Source organism: Anas acuta, chromosome 2 (genome assembly GCF_963932015.1).
Source record: "Anas acuta chromosome 2, bAnaAcu1.1, whole genome shotgun sequence".
Taxonomy (NCBI): Eukaryota; Metazoa; Chordata; class Aves; order Anseriformes; family Anatidae; genus Anas; species Anas acuta.
This window is the reverse complement of record NC_088980.1, coordinates 65,770,475-65,791,781: the sequence shown is the minus strand read 5'-3', so window position 1 is coordinate 65,791,781 and position 21,307 is coordinate 65,770,475. Positions and strand designations below refer to the sequence as shown.

The 21,307-nt window shown below is 36.8% G+C and overlaps 1 protein-coding gene across 50 annotated transcripts in view; it reads left to right on the top strand.

The window, feature by feature from the left end:
• CLASP2 (cytoplasmic linker associated protein 2) overlaps positions 1-21,307 on the top strand; it is a 138,647-nt gene that overhangs the window by 73,973 nt on the left and 43,367 nt on the right. For 19 of the 50 annotated variants that reach the window (XM_068670601.1, XM_068670596.1, XM_068670598.1 and 16 more), the window contains 8 exons: positions 934-993; positions 3,185-3,262; positions 3,863-4,030; positions 6,835-6,890; positions 7,993-8,163; positions 13,136-13,159; positions 16,036-16,053; positions 18,014-18,115. In XM_068670601.1, the coding sequence (XP_068526702.1) occupies positions 934-993; positions 3,185-3,262; positions 3,863-4,030; positions 6,835-6,890; positions 7,993-8,163; positions 13,136-13,159; positions 16,036-16,053; positions 18,014-18,115 (677 nt within the window). Of the gene's footprint in view, positions 1-933; positions 994-3,184; positions 3,263-3,862; positions 4,031-6,834; positions 6,891-7,992; positions 8,164-13,135; positions 13,160-16,035; positions 16,054-18,013; positions 18,116-18,259; positions 18,287-21,219; positions 21,247-21,307 lie in introns of all 50 variants that reach the window. The other 31 variants (XM_068670602.1, XM_068670599.1, XM_068670595.1 and 28 more) reach the window with 8 other exon arrangements.

Below are 21,307 nucleotides of genomic sequence, written 5' to 3'. Positions count from 1 at the left end.
TCTGGTGATGATCAACAAAGGGCCAAAATCGCATCATGTACCAACTTCGTTACTTTATAAAGAAAAACGAAATAAGTTACAGTAATGAGAAGACTTTGTAAGCCTTTCAGGGCTTTTTGCCATGTCTTACAGGTGCCCAAAAGATTTGGACAGAACAAAAATGAAATCTTTTCCTTCAGAACAGGTTAAAGTTGCAACATAACCAGAGAAAAAAAGTTCCCAGCAATAGAGTGCGCTACCTTTTGGAAGTCTCAGTTAACTGCACCTTCCTAATGTTTATCAGTTTTAATTTATTCACCAGCATGTAGCTTCAAATGTATTTTAAAGTATGCCATTTGCTAATAGATATCTGCTAAGTTGTCAAAAATTCTAAATTAATAATAAATGCGGTTACATAACTTAGTGTGTACAGTGTCAGCAAACATTTAGGAGTGCTTTCTGTATGCATGTCCCTGTGTTAATGGTGTCATGTTTTCCTTCATGCTACACACTCAGTAATGATACGTGAAAGGGTGGGAGTGGTGTATGGGACAGAAGTACAATGCTGTATAAACATTAAGGTATAACTTAATAGCTGAATTAGAGTACTCATTTTTATATTTAGATTTTATATTTTGAACAGTTTTTTAAGCTTTATTTGCCTCTTACTATAGGGCTAATAAAACGAACAGCATATGTGTAATAGCATTACTTGAACAACAGATGGCTAATTGAACCACATATATTTCTGAAATTTAGGGTTAGTTAGCTTTCATGTTTTCTTTGTATACCAATTATTTTAACTTTCCAGTAAGCAGACCAATGTCGTGATTTAACAGATCCACACATTTTTAGGTATTCCTTTCCCTCAGGGGGAAAGAATAAAGCTACTGGTTATTCTACAAGCAAATTGGAGGAAAGGAGTCTTAATTACAACTTATTCTGTCTTCTTAGGCGTTCCTTTGAATTCTTAGACCTGTTGTTACAAGAGTGGCAAACACATTCATTGGAAAGGTATGAGCTAATATTATTTTTTTTCCCCAATAATAAACTGCTAACAATTTTTTAAACGGGTCTTTTAATGGAATCCTTGAATTGGATTATGTTTTTTAATATTGGCAAGCTGTTGTAGCCTATACAGCCTTTCTAGGACAGGTGGTTACATGGCTTATTTAGGTGTCAGGGATGAAAGGTCTGTGTTCCAACTTGTCTTACTGCTGCCTTCCCTCCTTATCCTCCTTATCTCCCCTTTTCTCCCATACCCCGTGAGTAATGCATGCAATGCTTTTCTAAGAGTCTCACTTCTTTAATGTATCCTAGGCAGTGATGTTGCTTGGATAAGTGACTCTTTTCTCCTGGAAGGAGGGAATTTGTTTGTCTGCCATAAAAAGGGCAAGTGGGATTAGTCTGCAGGACTTTTTCCAGTAACAATGATTAAGAGCATATTGTAGCTCCTCCAAATAGATAGGAGTATACAGCAGCAGTGCAGCGTGTGTACTGTAAACATGGAGTAGAACCAGAGGAGGCTCTGAAGAGCTCATCCAGTTCCAGGGTTACCTTTTGTTCTGGTGAGGTCACTTGATTTATTTCAGTGTGTGTCTGTGTACAGATTTAAAAAAAAAAAAAAAAAAAAGTTAAAATCTGTTCATCACTGCAATTTTTATTTGCTCTGACTGGGGTGTTTTGGTGTTCTTAGAGCATGTTCTGATGTTAGAAGTCCTATGCAAAAAGCTTTCAGAGATAGATTTCCAGGAAAGCAAACTTAGTTATCTCCCCCCGCCCCTTTCTCTTGCTATTGATGTATTAGGGAAAATATTTTTTCAATTTCAGTAAAGTTATTGTCTTTTAAAATAATATTTTTTGGGGAACTTTGAAATGCTATAGGTGCACATGTGTCTGAAAAGTAGATTATAATTCTTTTCAGTGGAATGTGGAAGTGATTTCGAAGTGATTAGTCTTGGCGTGTCCTCTTCTTCCCTGTTCCCATTAATTATTGTGGGTATCACCATCATTTTAATAAGGTTTTTGATTAAAAACTTAAGATGGTTGTCATACTGATTTTTTTTCTTTTTCCTGATGACCAAAAAGTATTTAGATTCTTTACAACACCTGCAGCATAGTGTAGCAGTTTAACACCTTTAATTAAATAAAATAAAAAAGGTGATACCTTGGCATTACTGGTACTGCTTAAACAAGGTGATATTGTGATTGCTTAAAATAATTTAAGGGAAATAGGGAAACTATTGTCTAACTAAAAAAATCATTGGGACTTTGTCCAAATGAGTCAGTCAGCTTTGAGACTTTGTTATGACCGTATCTTCATTTCTGTAAACCTATGTGTAAGATAACTGAGTGACTTAAATTGATTTGCCACAAAGTCAAGTTCATGTTTCATATTGGTGCATGATTTCCAGTTAAACTCTGTGGTGTCTAACCCTGCACACTTGTGCGAGTTCTTGTGTTGTTTTTTTTTTTCCCTTTCCTGGGATACTTGTAATGTCTTGTAAAGAGAAGTGTATTATCACTAATTCACACATGAAGACATGAAGTGATTCATAAGCCATCACAGTCTGTGGCAGAGCTTGGAATTGAACTGAGCTATCTTATAACTGTATGGCAACATAGATCGTAGATTGTTCTTACCTAATGTTGCAATTATACTCTATAGGTGGTACACAGACTTTTTTTAATTTACCACTACTAGGACCATGTTTTGAGTAAATAGTCATTCTGGAAACATTGTTACATTTTATATTGTATTGTTGTATTGCTTCTTTTAATGCCTGGTTGATGCAAATAAATGCACTATTAAAATGTGTGGTTACATGTATTCAGAATTTCAAAGAACAAGCTTAAGAGGCATTTCAACTTTTTATTTGTTGAAGAAAATGAAAAGTATGCCTTGGTCTGTTTTGTGTTTTTTTTTTTTAATTTTTAAATTATTTTTTAACTTCTGCTTGCCATGATCACAGGTTTTTTACTTCTTCAGAAGATATAGATGCTACCTTCAGATGAGAAAATTGCTAGAAGCTTACTTAAGCCTCTACAGAAGGTGCACGTCAATGTTGTACTTAAGCATTTGTTTATTTCATACCTTACAACTACTCTCTCAGCGATTATTTTATTTAGTATTTCTCTAAGTAAATCTTCTATTTCAAATTGAATTTGTAGAAGCAAAATAGTACAAAGAATGTCCATCTTCTAGGCATGCTGCAGTCTTAGTTGAAACGATCAAGAAGGGCATTCACGATGCTGATGCAGAAGCAAGAGTGGAGGCAAGAAAGTAAGTTTTGACTACTTTTTGTTCTGAAAATTTGGCAGTTTTACATGAGGGATAGAAGAGTCTAAATAATACAGTATGTATCAGCCATATTTGGCTGATCACCTCTGAAGAAGAGGGAACAAGTTAGGTTGAAAAGTGACATTTCTTTTCTTGGAGTCTTGAATCGATACCCATTTTCTGTCACACACACACAAAAAAAATGTTCTAAAAGTTGAGGAAATTACTACCCTCTTACAGCATTTGAGGATTCTCCTGAAACAGGAGTGATAAAAGTTGATATTGCTGTATAATCATTCATTTTTTCTGTGAATGAACTCCATCAATAAACTGCAGTGCTTTGACTGGTTGGGTGGACTAGAGAATTTTTCTTGGTTACCCTTGGAACCAGTAAGTGAACCTGAGAGTTTCGGAGGATAGAGTTACTTTAAAAATATTAATTCAGTCAATATTTCATGCTTTTTATGATTTGGTGAGCAAAGTTGTACGTATTACATATTTTCGATCTGAGTTCCTTTCCTGAAAGACTTGTCATCTTTTACTTTCTGACTATATTTTGAAGAAAATAGAGCAATTATATTTGGTTATTCTCTTATTTTGCAGGGCTTACCTGGGTCTTAGAAATCACTTTCCTAGTGAAGCAGAAACTCTATACAACTCTCTTGAACCACCTTATCAAAGAAGCCTCCAGACCTACTTGAAGAACTCTGGCAGTATAGCATCTCTCCCTCAGTCAGACAGGTCATCCTCCAGCTCTCAGGAGAGCCTCAAGTAAGAGTCACGCAACTATTTCTGAATCTAAACAAATAAAAGCTTTCTCAAATGAAAAAAAAAGTTTATTCAAAGACCAATTGCTCTTACTTAAATTAATCTATATTGCCTATCTGAAAATCAGGGTATCGTTAACAATTTACTAATACTGAAATATTAAAAACTAAGTTACAGAGAAATTGGAATCTTAATATTCTTAAATTCTCAGGTAAGTGTTACTTCCTCTATTGCAGGATATTCAAGTTGCCAATTGTTTGAACATAAACAATACAGAAAGGAAGGGGTAAAATGAGAACTAAGAGAAAATAAGATATTGGAAATACATTTTAATTGAGCATTGAGTGCACCCTCAGTAAGTTCGCAGATGACACCAAGTTAGGTGCATGTGTCGATCTGCTCGAGGGTAGGAAGGCTCTGCAGGAGGATCTGGATAGGCTGCACCGATGGGCTGAGGTCAACTGCATGAAGTTTAACAAGGCCAAGTGCCGGGTCCTGCACCTGGGGCGCAATAACCCCAAGCAGAGCTACAGGCTGGGAGACGAGTCGTTGGAGAGCTGCCAGGCAGAGAAGGACCTGGGAGTGATGGTGGACAGTCGGCTGAATATGAGCCAGCAGTGTGCTCAGATGGCCAAGAAGGCCAACGGCATCCTGCCTTGTATCAGAAACAGTGTGACCAGCAGGGCTAGGGAGGTGATCGTCCCCCTGTATTCGGATCTGGTGAGGCCGCACCTCGAGTACTGTGTTCAGTTTTGGGCCCCTCGCTACAAGAAGGACATGGAGGTGCTAGAGCGGGTCCAAAGAAGGGCGATGAAGCTGGTGAGGGGCCTGGAGAACATGTCCTATGAGGAGCGGCTGAAGGAGCTGGGCTTGTTCAGCCTGGAGAAGAGGAGGCTCAGGGGCGACCTTATCGCACTCTACAGATACCTTAAAGGAGGATGTAGAGAGGTGGGGATTGGTCTGTTCTCCCACGTGCCTGGTGGCAGGACGAGGGGGAATGGGCTAAAGTTGTGCCAGGGGAGTTTTAGGTTAGATGTTAGGAAGAACTTCTTTACTGAAAGGGTTGTTAGGCACTGGAACAGGCTGCCCAGGGAGGTGGTGGAGTCACCATCCCTGGAAGTCTTTAAAAGACGTTTAGATGTAGAGCTTAGGGATATGGTTTAGTGGGGACTGTTAGTGTTAGGTTAGAGGTTGGACTCGATGATCTAGAGGTCTCTTCCAACCTAGAGATTCTGTGATTCTGTGAGTTTTCAGTAATTTTGCATTAAGATGCATGTTATTTTACCCATTTAACACAGTTAAATTTCTAGCTTCTAATATAGTTACTGAGTTCTCCCTGCATTTGCTAACTTATGGGTGTGGTTTTGCTAAAAGTCTGATCCTTCATGATTTTTGAACCCCTGTACTTAGAAATTTTCTTAATCGTGGATTGACAATAATTTTAAATTGAATTATGGAATGAGGAAGTTTGGCTACTTCTTACAAAACCAGCTCTACCTATATGAAACTGATTTAATGAAATGTCAGTCACAGTAGATTGTGTAAGTGCTGAAATTGTAACAATTGTCTGTGTCTTCTATTTGGAGCTCCTTGTAAGGATGTATGCAGGATTTACTTGCAGCAGAGTATCTCCAAAATAGCACTTATTAATGTCAGGAAAGCACTGGGTTGGATAGTTTATATTAAGCTGCAAAAACTTGATATTTCATGAAGAGTTACCAAACAATTCTGACTTCCATATTACCTTTGAGCACCTGAGCTAGTAACTCGGGTAAATGTACAGTATTATGCAACACCCAACACCACCCCCAATATTAAATTTAGAATGGCTTTTTTTCCCATTTTTTTTTCTCTTTCCTGACTTAAAACTGAGATTCTAGACTGCATGGTTTTAGTTTGACTATTGATGAAATGACTACAGACCTTCCCAAGGAGATATTTAGATGGCTATAGATGAATCAACAAATAAAGTATCATGCCACTCACTGTTTTGCTCATCTATCTGCTACTTTGTTCTGTTAGACTTCTGACTTTCTCTGTTCCTGCTGGCTGCATTTCAGCATTTTGAACCAGGCAACTGGAAGGGCTCACAGTTTAACTTAAGTAGTCTGAACGATTATGCTTTGCCAACTACCAGCTTTTACAGTAAAAGTTAAGGGGGAAAATGGAGAGAAAACAGAGGAAGAGGCATGCTTTTTTTTTTTTTTCTTTAATGAACCATGGGAACCTCTAGCAGTCAAACAAGGAGAATTCAATCTAGCTGCTTTGTGGTTCCAGCATATTTCTTCTTAATTTGTAACTGAATTCTAAGCTATGGGACTGGAGAAGGCTTACAAATGATTCACCTCTTTTCACTGTTACTGCAGACACAACGTAATTTCTTTCATATATCAATCTTTTTGTTTAGCTCCCAATATTTTTGTATGATGGATGATTTAGAAGATCAAGCCTGTGGTTAAAACAATGTAGTGGTTACCTTAAATGTTTCTGTGACTGGAACTTTGTATTAGCAAAGTATGCTTAGTATTTATCAAAGGATGAATGCTTTATGATGAAGATGTAAGTCTATAAAATGTAAAAGATAATCTAATAAGATGATTGTGTTTACCTTAGCAGTCTGTATGTAATGTTTCTCCAAATTATTCAGAAAAAATAAAAGGGAAAGAGGGGAAAAAAAAAAAAACACAACAGAACACATTGTGTTTTCCCTCTCAGTTCACTGTGTGTTGTTTCTTTTTGGATCTGATATACCAGACACATTTTTAAAAGCCCTTACTAACTGGGTTTATTGAATTTTTTTCTTCCAGTCGTCCTCTATCTTCTAAATGGTCTGCAGCCAGCCCAGCAAGCCTTGCAGGCAGAGGTAAACCTATGCTATACAAGCACGCAACACTTGTTCTTTAAAATTCTTTGAATTATAAGTTTAAAATGCAACTTATTTTTTTTGATGTGTTTTATGGTTTTTATGCTCAGATTTTATGTATTTTTCAGTTGTTGAAAGTAAGAAATATAATTTGCTCTGTATTGGAACCATTCATTAATAATCTTTTAGAGTTGTCATGGAGTTGTCATTCTCAAAGAAACGAAGCATTATTCTGTTGTCCATTTGTTATAATCAGGCTTATCACAATTGGATCTGAAGGACTCCTTATATCTTTCATTTATTCCCAAGTAGCTGCTGTTCTTTATGGAGAAGGGATTCTAAAAAAAATAATAAAAATAAAAACCACCACATAAAAAAAACGTAGATTGAAACAGTTCAATTTTTGTCTTGAGTTCTCAGAGTTGAATCTTTGTTCTGTTATTACAGGATGTCTTTGTAATTCTAGCCAAGGAAATCATAGAACTCAATTACTGGCCACTTGTAAAAATGAGAGTGCTTGTTTTCTGAATACTGAAACAATTATGGGGGAGAAACCAATGAAAGTTAACTTAAGAGAGTAGTTAACTTTTGACACATAACAGGAAGTGAATAAAAAACATTTCACAAAAGATTAAGCCCAAAGTAACTCATAGTATTCATTCAGCTTGCACAAGGCTTTACTTTAGCTGGTGTGGAAATGTTATCTTCTCTCAGTATCACAAAGGATGCTGTGAATTTTGTTACATTTGTGAACAATTTAGTAATGTAACAACCCTCAGAAATGTCCATTATTACCTCATTTACATTGGGGGGGGGGGGGGGGAGGAGCACATACTGTTAAAAGATATTTTGTCCTTAAGATTTTTAATAATGTAAAATGAACTGTTCTTTATCTGCACTTCATGGCTAAAATTATTTTGCTACCTCTTGGGTACATTTTTTTTGCTTAATGTCTTTTTAATCCTGTGTTTATATTGACTTGACTTACATTATATGACATTGCTTTCTGTAATTTTTGCAGGTATTATGTGGCAGTAGAAAACACTAACCTTGCAAATAAAATTCATTCTATTTCTTACCAGCTAATTTGCTTGTTTGTTAGTTTCAGGCAGCAACAAGAATGTTCCAAGCCCAGGAACCCTGCAGAGGTCTCGCAGTGACATTGATGTTAATGCTGCTGCAGGTGCAAAGGCTCGCCATGCTGCTGGACAGACAGCTGGAGCTGGGCGCTTGTCAGCAGCTGGTCTACCTCCAGGATCTTACGCTTCACTAGGTGAGAGAAACATCTTTACTGCACTGTGAAATATTTTTTGAGGCTTTACATTAAGAAGCTATGGGAAGATGCTGCTTTTTTTGAAAAACTGTCACTGTTAGTTTTGTTGGAATGTTGCACAAGAAGATGTCTTCTTGTGTAAGTTGCTGATTTTGCTGGATTTTTTTTCTTGTGCTGGAAGAATGCTGATGTAAAACATATCTGTACTATGATCTTTAAATGTGTTAATCTGGAATTATACTAAGCATTGGACAGTGATAGCTTCAGTTAACAGCAGGTGGTGATCATGGCTTTTTTTGCTTCCAGAAGTAATCAGGAAGTCGATGTCAGAACTCTTCCTGTTTTTTCTCAACTCTTTAGCGTTGTTGTAAAATAGTCAGCTAATGAGACATCTTTGTGTTAAGTAGTGGCTGCTTCGTGTAATACAAGAGTAGTTGTATACATTGTATACAACAGTATACAATGCTGATTTCAGAGGAATCCTCTGAAGCATGTTCATGAAACAGCATGCAAGTTTTTATCTAGGTGATAATCTTCATTGATAGGAATGCTTGCTGTTAGAAAGTTCTAAAGATTACAAGCTAGTGGGAAAACACTTCTGGTAGTGGTGGTTTTTAGATACTAGAACTTCCAAGATTAAATTAAATCAGCCTGTGGGGAGAATAAAAGAACATGAGGCATGTCACTGAGAGGGTAGTTGGGTGCTGGAACAGGCTCCCCAGGAATGTGGTCACAGCAGTGAGCATGTCAGGGTTCAAGAAGCATTTGGACAATGCTCTCAGATGTAGGGTTTGATTTGTGGGTGGTCCTATGTGGAGCCAGGAGTTAGACTCACAAGGATTACTGAGTCCCTTCCAACTCGGGAGATTCTATTATTCTATGTTTCTGTTTTTGTTTTTTGTTTTTCTTTAGGCTATCCATAGTATAGGGGAGAAGTTCAGTGTTTAAAAAAAAAACAAAACACTAACAACTGGCTAGTTTTTCTTCTGAACATGTATACCTGCTAAATTGCCAAGGGTGCAAGTTCTAATAGCTGTATTGTCAAGCATGATCACAGGAGAGGCAGAGGAGTTCATATATATATTATAAACAAAAATTTTTGAATGTAACCTTTTCAAAAATTTTTAACCTTTACTTTTCAATTGATGTTGTGTTTTGGTAGATGATAGTATACGCTTAACCTATGTTTTTCATTTTGGTTGTGTTCTTTAATTATAATTATAGTTAAAAACTATTTTAAATGAGTTCACAGAATTGAAGGGGTTGGAAGGGACCTTGAAATATCATTGGGTCCAACCCTCCTGCCAAAGCAGGTTCCCTAGAGCAGGGTGCCCATGTAGGCATCCAGACTGGCCTTGTATATCTCCACAGAAGGAGACTCCACAACCTCCCTGGGCAGCCTGTTTCAGTGCTCCATCACTCTCACCATGAAGAAGTTCTTTCGCATGTTGGTGCGGAACTTTCTGTGCTCTATCTTGTGACCATTACTCCTTGTCCTATCCCTTCAAACCACTGAAAAAAGGTTGGCCAAATCCCTCTGTCCCCCACAACTCAGGTATTTATACACACTGATGAGATCCCCTCTCAGTCTTCTTTTCTCCAGGCTGAACAGACCCAGGTCTCTCAGCCTTTCCTTATAAGGAGGATGCTCCAGGCCCCATATCATCTTTGTGGCCCTCTGCTGGACTCTTTCCAAGAGATCCCTGTCTTTTTTTGTACCGGGGAGCCCAGAACTGGACACAGTACTCCAGGTGAGGCCTGACCAGGGCAGAGTAGAGGGGGGAGGATCACCTCCCTTGACCTGCTGGCCATGCTCCTTCTAATGCACGCCAGGATCCCATTGGCCCTCTTGGCCACGAGGGCATGCTGTTGGCTAATGGTCAACCTGTCGTCCAGCAGGACCCCCAGGTCCTTCTCCTTAGAGCTCCTCTCCAGCAGGTCATCCCCCAGCCTGTACTGATACATGCAGTTGTTCCTTCCCAGGTGCAGGACTCTACACTTGCTCTTATTAAACCTCGTTTGGTTTCTTCCTGCCCATCTCTCCAGCCTGTCCAGGTCTTGCTGAATGGCAGCACAGCCTTCTGGTGTGTCAGCCACTCCTCCCAGCTTTGTGCCATCGGCGTACTCGCTGAGGGCAGACACTATTCCCTCATCAAGGTCGTCGATGAAGATGTCAAACAAGACTGGACCCAGCACCAACCCCTGGGGAACACCGCTAGTCACAGGTCTCCAGCCGGACTCTGAGCCGCTGATCACCACCCTCTGAGCTCGACTAGTCAGCCAGTTCTCAACCCACCTTGCTGTCCGCTCATCTGTCCCACACTTTCTCAGCTTTGCTATCAGGATGTCATGGGAGACAGTATCGAAAGCCTTGCTAAAGTCAAGGTAGATGACATCCACTGCTCTCCCCTCATCTACCCAGCTGGTGCCATCAAAGGAGGCAATGATGTTGGTCAAGCACAACTTCCCCGTGGTGAATCCATGCTGACTACTCCTCATAACCTTTTTCTCTTCCAATTGCTTGGAGATGGCATCTAGAACAAGCTGCTCCAATACCTTTCCATGGACAGAGGTGAGACTGACTAGCCTGTAGTTTCCCGGATCCTCCTTCTTGCCCTTCTTGAAGACCGGAGTGACATTGGCTATCCTTCAATCTTCAGGCACCTCTCCTGTTCTCCAGGACCTTTCAGAGATGATAGGGAGCAGTTCGGCAATCACCTCTGCCATCTCCCTTAGTACACGTGGATGCATCCCATCGGGAGCCATGGATTTGTGGGCGTTGAGCCCACTCAGATGCTCCTGAACCACTCCCTCATCAACAAGGGGGGAGATTTCCACTTCCCAGACTCTTCCTCTTCCCTCCAGGACCAAGGAGTCCCGGTGGGGAGTCCTTGAAGCAAAGAATGAAGCAAAGAAAGCATTCGGTATCTCTGCCTTCTTGGTGTCTCCCGTTGCCTGGAGACCCCCCTCGTTCAGCAAGGGACCCACATTATCCCTAGTCTTCCTTTTACTGTTTACATACTTTAAAAAAAAAAAAACTTCTTATTATCTTTTATCTCTTTTGTAAGCCTCATCTCTAGGTGGGTTTTAGCCTTCATTGTCGCATCCCTGCAGGCCCTGACAACACTTCTATACTCCTCCCAACGTTGATTGTTTTGTCATCGATTCCTACTTGAAGTGGTCTAAACTTCACTGATTTTAGGACCAAGTTTTGAGTATTGGCAGTGCTGCTGAATAGTCTCCTTAAAACAGGCCTTTAACATAGGAGTGTGGGCTCCCTCTAGTGCCCACGGTGTGAATCAGAACCTGCTGGGAAGAAGACGGACATCAAAGTTAGGCTGCTCAGTTTGCTTGGTGGAGGAGATAGGCTTGTTGTCGTTATCACTTGAGGGAATTCTCAGTTCCTCCCAACGTAATCTCTAAAAGTCGGAAATAGGTGGGATGATTATTCTTCAAGTTGAGAGTGTTGCTTAGTTTGTTTTGGAGTGCAACAGAATGTATGCTGAGTCATAGATGAAGCTGAAGTTGACTTATCATGGGAAAATATAAGTGACAAGGAACATAGTAGCAGAAGGAAGAGTAGGATGGAGAAATGTCAAGCAGAAAACAGGGACTGCTTCATTCTTAGAAGTTTCACAGAAATTTAGCTCTTAGAATATTTTTTGTTGTTGTTTGTTTTTTCATAGTGTCCTAGGCAATGTGTGGTTTATGCCAATAATTTCAGAAGCAGGGGTTGAGAAAAGCACAGAGGTTTTCAAGGAAGTAAATGGTGGTGGTGTTATTCAGGGAAATAATTGAGATAAAGAAACAGCATATTCTTGTTGTGGTTTGTAGATGGGGAGTGGTGAATACATGGGCAGTAAGTCCAAGTCAGCTTTTTCTTGACGGATTTGAATAGCTGGAAAGATTTGTCTTTCTGGCAGATGTAGTCCGGAAAGATGTAGAAAAGAATACAGTGTTGAATTGAAGTGATAACATAATGTGATACTAGCAATAGAAAGAAGAAAAGTTAAATCCTATTATGGATGGTATGAGGGTAGTAATAGTGAAGGAGACAAAGGTTTATTTAGAACCACGCAAAAGGAGTACTTTTCAATTTCATCCTGACACGTTCTCATGCTTATTTAAAGAGAAACATCTACCTGTTGATTAAACCACTGAAAATTGTAGAGCCTCAGACAACGAGTTCATAAGCATAATTGCAATTGTCTCCATTTACCCCTTCCCACTTTATTATTAATAGAGTAATTCTTATTTGTATCTGTATGCTCTTGTAGTTTTTATTTTGTTGTTGTTGTTTAAGACCTGTTCTAGAAGCAGGAGGACATTCTCTACTTTAGATATTCTGAATGTTAAGGATAGCAAAGCTAGTCAATTATTAATGTCCTTTTTAAGGAGACTTGAGCCATAATTGTGTATCTCACATTAAATATTTTAATTCTGATTTTTACTGTCAGAGTATGCACTGCACTCCCACTGAACTGGTAAATCTTTAATGCTTTAAACTAGAGTGGAACTTTCTCCCATTTTGCCTTTGTCTTTATTGTGATGTTCATTGCTGTTCTGCCCCTTACCCAATGAAGGGACTTCATGTGAAGTACCAAGATTTGTAGAAAATCAAAATATTGTAGTTCTGTAATGGCATAAACGTATATTGATATTTCAGTAGCTGTTGAACACCAAGCAAGAAACAGTTGATTAATATCTTAATATAAGGGCTTGCTCAAATCTGGGTAATACAGAGAAGATTCAGTATCCCTTGCAGGGTACTTTTACCCCATTCTGTAATACCTTGGGCTGAGGGAAACCGATTTTACTTAAGTTAGCTTATACATGCACAAATTAGATAGACATGTCTGCTGATTTAATATTAATGTATTTTCCTTAATTAATATTTTATGACTCTGCTGTGAACACCTTTATTCTAACACACTAAGTTTTCCGTGTTTCTTTGCCTACTTTTTCAACAAAGAGGATACTTCTGACAAGATGGATGGTAAGAAATTATTTAGTCTGCCTTCTAATTCTATTAATTATTTTAGTGTCTTTTATGTGAAATATTTGATGTTTACTGCATGTCTGTTGATTAACAAATACTGTAGTATTTCACTAATGCCTATGCAATCTTTGTCTTAATATGTATGTTGTATATATGTATTTGTTGTTTTGAACGATCTGTATAAGCAACAGAAACTTTATCAGAAATTGGATATTACTCCCATTTAAAAAAAATAAATAAAAGCTCTGTTAATTACGGATCAATTCTGTAATGAATAAATGCCTTAACTAGCTCTAGTTTCATTACGTTCTTCCATAGCTTCACCTTTAAAGTCTTTTTTTTTTTTTTTGACTTCTTGGCAGAACAGCAGAAGAGGCAGATAATTATGTGCTTTTAAAATAAAAGTAAAATCTTACTTTTAAAAATACTCCATCAGAATCTGTTTTAACCACATAATTTTAAGTATCTGTAAGTCATATAATCCTATGTAATTCTATTCAGTAATAGTTTATTAAGAGGAACTACCTGTTTAAATTGTTTACCAAGTATTCCAGGTAAACTTGAGTGCTAACTTTCTTAAAACTCATGGAAGGAGTTGGCATATGTTTTTATCCTAACTGCAAAACCACAGAGAATCAGGTTTCTTATAGCGCTCATTGTACTATTTCAGGTGTGTGCAAGTATTACTTTCCATATAATGAAGTGACAGAGTCCCAGCTTGAGGCTTGATAATTCTGATTGTAATTTATTGCTGGGGAACACTTTATAAGTCAACTATGTTTGCTAATTAATTCATAATTTTTGGCATATGTTATTTTAACAATATATGCTTTGAAGAACGAGCAATTTACTGGAAGCAAGGCAGGTATTGTTTTCCTTTTCTTAGATTACTGAGTCTCCTGAGGAAATAATTGTACAAAATACGCATAGAAATGAAAACAGTAGGAAGGTAGACCTCTGAAAACCCTGAATCCCAAGCGATATGAAAGTGCAGATCTTCAGTTTCAAGAGCTACGTTGGGAAAGAATTTTAACCATTTAGGAGTATTGCAAATGGCCAGCATACTTTAATAAGATATGATTTTTCTCATGCAGTGTTGTAGTGTCTTTCTCACTTGCTTCCATATCAGATTTCATTGTATTGCATTAGATTTAGTAGTGTCTTTCTCACTTACTTCCATATCAGATTTCCTTGTATTGCATTAGATTTAGGCTGTCTGTGCCAAATGTTTATTTACTTTTATTAGTTTTTGCACATTTTCACCAGGAGTAAAATTTCTGATGGACACGTGTATAGGCTTTTTCTTTTATTGAGACCAGTAGTCACACCTAGTGGCAGGTGTCCCACACATCTGTTTAGAAGTAGGGAAAGTGCTACGCAGTTGATCAGAGCAACATTTTTTTTTCTGTAGGATAATCTGTAGAGATGACATGCAAGACAAAATGAACACACCTTGACTCTTAAACTGTGGTTTATGATCTGATCTAACCTGCAAGAAATAATTGTTTTTCCTTCTGCCACTAATCTTTCACTAGTTCTTCGTAATACTCTGTTATGAACCACTGGAGCTGAACAAACCCTGGAAAACTCATTACATAAAGCAGAAATGAATAGTACATTTTGCTGTGTTTTTTGTTGTTGTTGGTTTTTTTTTTTTTGTTTTTTGTTTTTTTTTCTTTTAGCTCTTGGAACTGACAGTGATCTTTCAGCTGTCAGCTGTCTAAACCAGGCAAAAAGATAGAGAAAGGAGAAGCAGAACTACCCCTTCTAGGACAAGCTAGCTCTGTTAGTCTGGCTTAGGTGTTGCTGAGAACAGTTTTCCAAGATGCAGCTGTAGAAGAATGTTATTTTTTGGTGGTTGTTGTTGGTTTTGTTTGGTTAGTTTTTGTTTTGTTTTGTTTCTTAAGGCAGACAAACAAATTTGATTTGGGAAAACTGAGGATCACCTGCATAAATATTTCTGTAACTGATTTTGTGAAGAAGGATCAAAATTTACACCAAGCAACATTTTAGAGGGAGTGGCTCAAGGATACTATAATATGAGTAAGTCAGTGCTAGGAAGATTCAAGATAGCAGAAGGTATTAATCATTAGAGTTCTCCTAAAAGGCAAGAGCAGTATAGAATTCCCAAAAATGGGATTACCCTTTTGATTTTTAATCCATTTTTATCACTGATAGTGTATATACATTTTTCATAATAAGCAGATCTATTTCAAGAGACCTTAGAGTTCAGATAGTTTCTCATAAATTCATATGTACTGATGTCAGATTTGTCTGGCTCATTTTGTCACTCTACCCTTGTTAAACATGGCATACTTCTTCAAGTGTGATCTGGTTACAGCATGCTCAGTTTATATCTAATCACTTCTCTGGGCAAAACTTGATGTCATATATGTAGATTTTTAGAATAGTCACAGAATTAATTCATAGTAATACTCCTTCACTTTTTATTGAAATATCACTGTCCAGTGTGGGAAACGCTGTTCTTTTGGTGTTTTTCTCAGAGATGATTTAAAACAGTATGTCTTATTTTTTCAAAAGAGCTGGTACTAGAATATTTGTAATGTCTGTTTTGATCAGGATCTCATTTAATTGGCTTTGTTTTTTTTCCCCCTATTTTTGTTTCCCATGTTTTTGTGACAAATTTGGAAGGTGGTGCTATGTATTAACTTACTGTAAAACACTAAAAGTGTAGTATGGATGTTTCTTGATAATTCTGCTTCAGTTCAATAATGGAGTTGCAACACAAGCTCTGGAGTTCTTCCTGACTTGATAAAATTTCTCCAGATTCATGACATTAATCTCAAAAAAGGAATTGAAGACACAGTACTGTTTTGAATATCATGTATTTTATTATTTTTTTTTCTGTTTAGGAACAGCTTCTGAAGATGGTAAGAAAATATTTTGTTAGAACAGCTAATATTTTCAGCTTCATATTTCCATTGATACAAATTAAGCTTTGAAAGTAGAATGTGGTCTTTCTGGGGCTTTGTGGAGATTCATAACTTCAGATAGCTTATGCATCTAATACTTGGTTGTCATAGTATTTTAAAAATTCTTTTGCTTTTATTTTAATTCTGAAGTACTCATCTGCAATAGAAGTGTAATTGCTTAACATTTTCAGTGTGAAAATATAGGAGCTTTATAGGTCTTTATTTTTTTTTTAAGCAAATTCTGTCACAAAAATTCATCAAATGTGCTTATGCTCTGGGAAGCAAGTGCTGCTATTCCTCATTTCGTAGAGACTTGGTAATTAATTTTCAATGTGCTGTTAATGTTTAAACCTGTCATTAGTGAATGGATGGAGAGATTCAATGTGAGTGAACTCTTTTGCCTTACAAATGCAAAAATTGTTGTTTTTACTTTGAAATTGAACCGGGTTACAATTGGTAATTTCACATAGCAGTGAAATAGTGGCACTCTGTATTCCCATGTTTTTGGGCCAAATTCTGAACAAAGTTACATGCCTTGCAGTCTCAGCATTTCGTGGGAAAACATTACCATTGCATGGGGATAACTAGTAGAGTTTGGACTAGTTCGTTTAACTAGTCTTGCTAACAGATTGTTTTCTAGTAGTTTAGTGAATAACCTCCTTTATCCTGATTCTCTTCTTATAGACTCTCATCTATGGCTATTCCCTCTACTTGGATGAATATTATTAACTTGGTTGGTCTCCAAATTCTGGTGTGGAAAGCTTAAAGAGGCTAGAACTAAATAACAGTCTGTCAACCTAATTATTATGGGTCAAACATTGACTCTCTGTGTCTAGAAAACATTTTAATTATGCCGTTTGTAAAAGTGGATTACTTGCTGAGCTAGATCCATTTTGCACAAGCTTTTTGGGTTTCATTTATGAAACTTTGAAGAAGTATGGTTAGCATTGTGTGTTTGTTTTCTTTTTGTTTGTTTTTTTTTTACTGTTTGAGAGGTTGGCATAGGAAACAGTACAGATCTCTACTAGGTGTTTTTTTTCCTTTTTTTTTTTATGAATAATCCTTTGGTTTCTTATAACTCATATAACTCATCCAACAAGGGTCTTCCTAACCTTGTTAATTCCACCAGACTCACTAAACATAGTGGAATATGGCTAAAAATGCAGAAAGATTTAACCCTGAGATAAGATCGTTTGGCATACTGGAGAGAAGTGAATTCTTTGTTTTAGTTGTTCTTCCTCAGCTCTTCTATCTGTTGAGAGGAGTAGTATTCTTTATATCATGCTGACACTTATATGTACTTAAATGTACTTAGACTTTGCAAATTGCTGTAAACAAATGGATTGGAAAATCCAGCAGAAGTCACTATGACCAAAGCCAAGAAGACAGTAGAATCCCCAGTAATAGGAAAGCTAGTATTCAGGTTTATAAAAAGAATACTGAAGCTAAGAAGAAGCCTGAGAACCCTATTTGACAGATATCAAATGAATCTTGACAGATGATCAAGATTCATTTTGTGGTTGATGATAGCAAAAGTAGAATTACAGCCAAAAGTAATCATGAGAAGACTGTATCTGCTACATTAGTGGATATATTGCCTATTGTATTTCACGCTTTTCCCTTTTTATAATGTAATCAACGTATTTATACAGGAATCGAGATCTAATTCAGCACGTTTAAATGGTAATGTGTAAATTGTTTACTGAAGCATGTAGCATTAGAAGTATTTTGATCCCTCAACTCTGAAGTCTTTCAAGGTGTTCAAATATCTACTAATTATCCCAAGTGAACTTTCACCAGTTATGTTGTGCTTTGTTTTTATGTACAGAAACATAAGAAAATATTAGTAAATGCTACCAATGCTTTGCTTTCTACATTGCTGTGGAAAAACTCATTTAATGCAAATTTTATTTTATAGGTCGTGTACGAACAAAGCTTTCAACACCGTCTGTTGGTATTGGAAACTCTAAAACAGATTCCAGAGGACGGAGTAGAACCAAAGTGGTCTCTCAGTCTCAGCGTATGTATTTTCTGTTTCTCAGATATATTTGATAAAGAGGCCAAATGCTTAAGCATATATTCATTGACCAATGGCTACATTCAAAGTTTAAAAAAAACAAAACAAAAAAAAAGCTACATACTGAGTTGTTGTTCTATGCCTTAGGTTCTTCATCGCCAGAGAAAAATGAAGGTATTTTTTCAGTGTTTTGGGTCAGTGGTATTTGCATGCTTTTCTGATTCATGTTGTTTTTCTCTGGGCAAAATACTAGGCTAGGTCTTAGTTTGCCAGTTCAATTAGATAAAGTAACAGGAAACGAAACTCTGTCCTCAATTATAACTTCTCAACATTCTTCCCTCCTCCCCACCCCCCTGCCACCCAACGCACAATACCAGTAAACATCTGTGTCAGTTACATATTCTACATCGACAAGTAATACAGAAAATTGGGTAGGCTGAATGGTGCCTTCAATGTTAGCTTTAAAACCTAATCTTTCATTTTTCAAAAAGTCTTACTTATTCAGCCAGAAATGCCAGTTTTTATTTTAGGCTAGGCTCTAGCTCTTGGGTGTATACTCATTTTTGGTATTGCAGAGATTACCTATATTTAATTATTCTTTGGAGTAAAAAACACTAAACCCTGACTTCATAATCGATTCTTTAGCTTGCATTGAAATCAGAAGTTTGATACAAACACCATATTGTACATCAGCTGATCCACAACAGTTTTCTGTGTGTGCTTAGAAACCAAACCAAATGCAAAATTTCTGATCTAGTTGAGCAGTCTGTTGTTAATTAAAAAGACCCGACTGCTTCACATTCTTTGGTGCTGGCTGACCTATAGTAATCTGTTCATGTTATCTGATGTCTGCAGCAGATGTCTTCTGACTAACCTACCTGTAGTTTTCAGACTTCCTTCATCTCATTTAGTGAAATGCATTGAGCATCTTTTAATTAAATGAAATGCAATGTAATCAATGAAAGAAAAAGAAACTAATGATAAAATTTAAGTAAATTAACCAATCCTATAGTTTGACAAGACAAATGTTATAAAGCTAGTAAGTTATATGGGCTTTGAATTTTGTAATTATTTTTGCCATGACTAACAATATCAACTTTACTTTAATAAACCCCCTTAATTCTGTGTTTAATGGCAGAAATGTTTATGTTAGAGTACTTCCCATTCAGTTTTGCATTATAGACTTCGTTTTCCATAAATTACAGTTGGATTAAATCTGCTCCAATGCTTGCATTTTTTGTGAAATAAAATTTTCGGAAAATCTGAACTATTAAGTATAAAACAACAAAACAAATTCCAGTAACAGAAATTCTCCTTAAGTAAACTTCTGCACAGTTATCTAATCCCACAATTGTTTGTAGGATGAGAGCTTGAAAATAAAACTTAGTTATTACCTGTAACAAAGGTTGTGAAAGACTTGTTTGATTTCATTATTAAGATAACTAAACCATATCATAAGCGAAGAATATTTGAATTAATAATGTAGGGACCAAGAAGGGTGGAAGTCTTATTAAATCCCATTAGGAAAAGTAGTGAGCAATACCTGCAATGCTCTTTTTGTTGGGATTAAGAAAGATGGGAAATAAGCTTTTTGAAAATATACTTGTAGTTTGAAGAAATTTGATAAATTCTTAAGGTATTTGATAAACTGTTGGTGGGGGCAGATGTTACATTTATTATATGAGAAGTTTTAGGTTACTATTTAAATGTCGTGTCACATTAAACTAACTTTTGATCAGGGAAGCAACCTGAAGCTTTCCTTTTTTTTTTTTTTTTTTTTTTTAAGAAAATTCATTTTTCCACAGTATCAGTGTCTAAAGAGATAAGCTGAATTGATATTGAAATAACTAGGTGTGTGTGTGTCTACGTAGGTGATGATGTGTAAAGTTAAATATATGAATAGAGCTCTTTTAATTCAGACCATTTTGTTACTGCTTCTGTTCAGAACGGATGCCTTCAGTTTAGCTCATTATAACCTGTAAGTGGGGGAGAACAAAATTCTGAGATGTTTTAAGGAAGATAAACAGGGCAAATACAAACGGACAGGTGAGGAGAATTGTCAGGCACCGTATACCTGCTTATACCTGCTGTTTGGGTGTTGCTTCTTTATGTAAATGAAAAATTTAACAGCATTTTGGGGAGCAAGATTCATGATGGTTCCATACACACACACGGGATTATTTTTTCTCCTCTACTTATAGTAGGAGAACAGTTTCATATTAGATTTAAGCTTATATTTCTTAAACAAACAAAAAGCTACTGTCACACAGACCCTTATATAAAATTAGGGTTAAAACTATTCCGTGTTTTTGTTCAAAGGTCGTTAAGTGAAAGACTTGCAAATCAGAATGATTTGCAGAAGATACTTTTTGTAGCAGAAAATAAATGTGCATACAATATGTATTCCATAATTTTAACTTTATCCATGGAAAAAATTGTTCAATTTTTTTCCTTCCTATTTTCTGTTTGCTTGCCAGGTAATTCAGCAAGGCATGCTAAAATTTTATTACAGTCTTCATTCAGAAAAAGAATGAAATTTCTGAATGGAAACATTCTTTCTTTTAGACATCAAATAAATTATGAGAGAGGAAAACCCAGAATTATATGCAAGTCTTTTTCAGATGTGCCATTGTGAAAGTTGGTTTTTTTTTTTGTCATCAACATCACTTGTAACTCAGCTCTTTTAGTGTCTGTCTTAAAAATACGTTTTGGCCTTGTTGTGTATTTTTTGTTCAGCGGTTGAATTTTTTGAACTTCTTTGGCAACTTAGTATTCTTTTAAAGTAACTTGAAGGCTACATTTTCATGTTTAATTGAAATGTAATTCTTCAGTATTACCCAGTTATTGATTAGAAAGCTGAAGAATTGTAATTTGCTTGTGCAGCTTTACTTCATCTGCTTTGTACATAGCATCTGAGCTTAGTTCTTCAATTGTGGAAGCTACTTAAAAGCACTGCTTTAGCATAACTCCCTTGCAGCTTTTTTTCCTGTCTGAAATGACTAAAGCTTTCTTATTTCCATTTGCCATCCATTTTAAAATCTGCTGTGCTCCCTCCCTCTTCATGGATTATAAACCCCTACCCTAATCCTGCCTTTACACTTGTTCAGGATCACAGTCTGCTAACCCCATTGGTGGTAAGAGTCTACAGAATTTGTGTATAAATCATTGTTTGATCACCTGTTTTATGTATCTCAT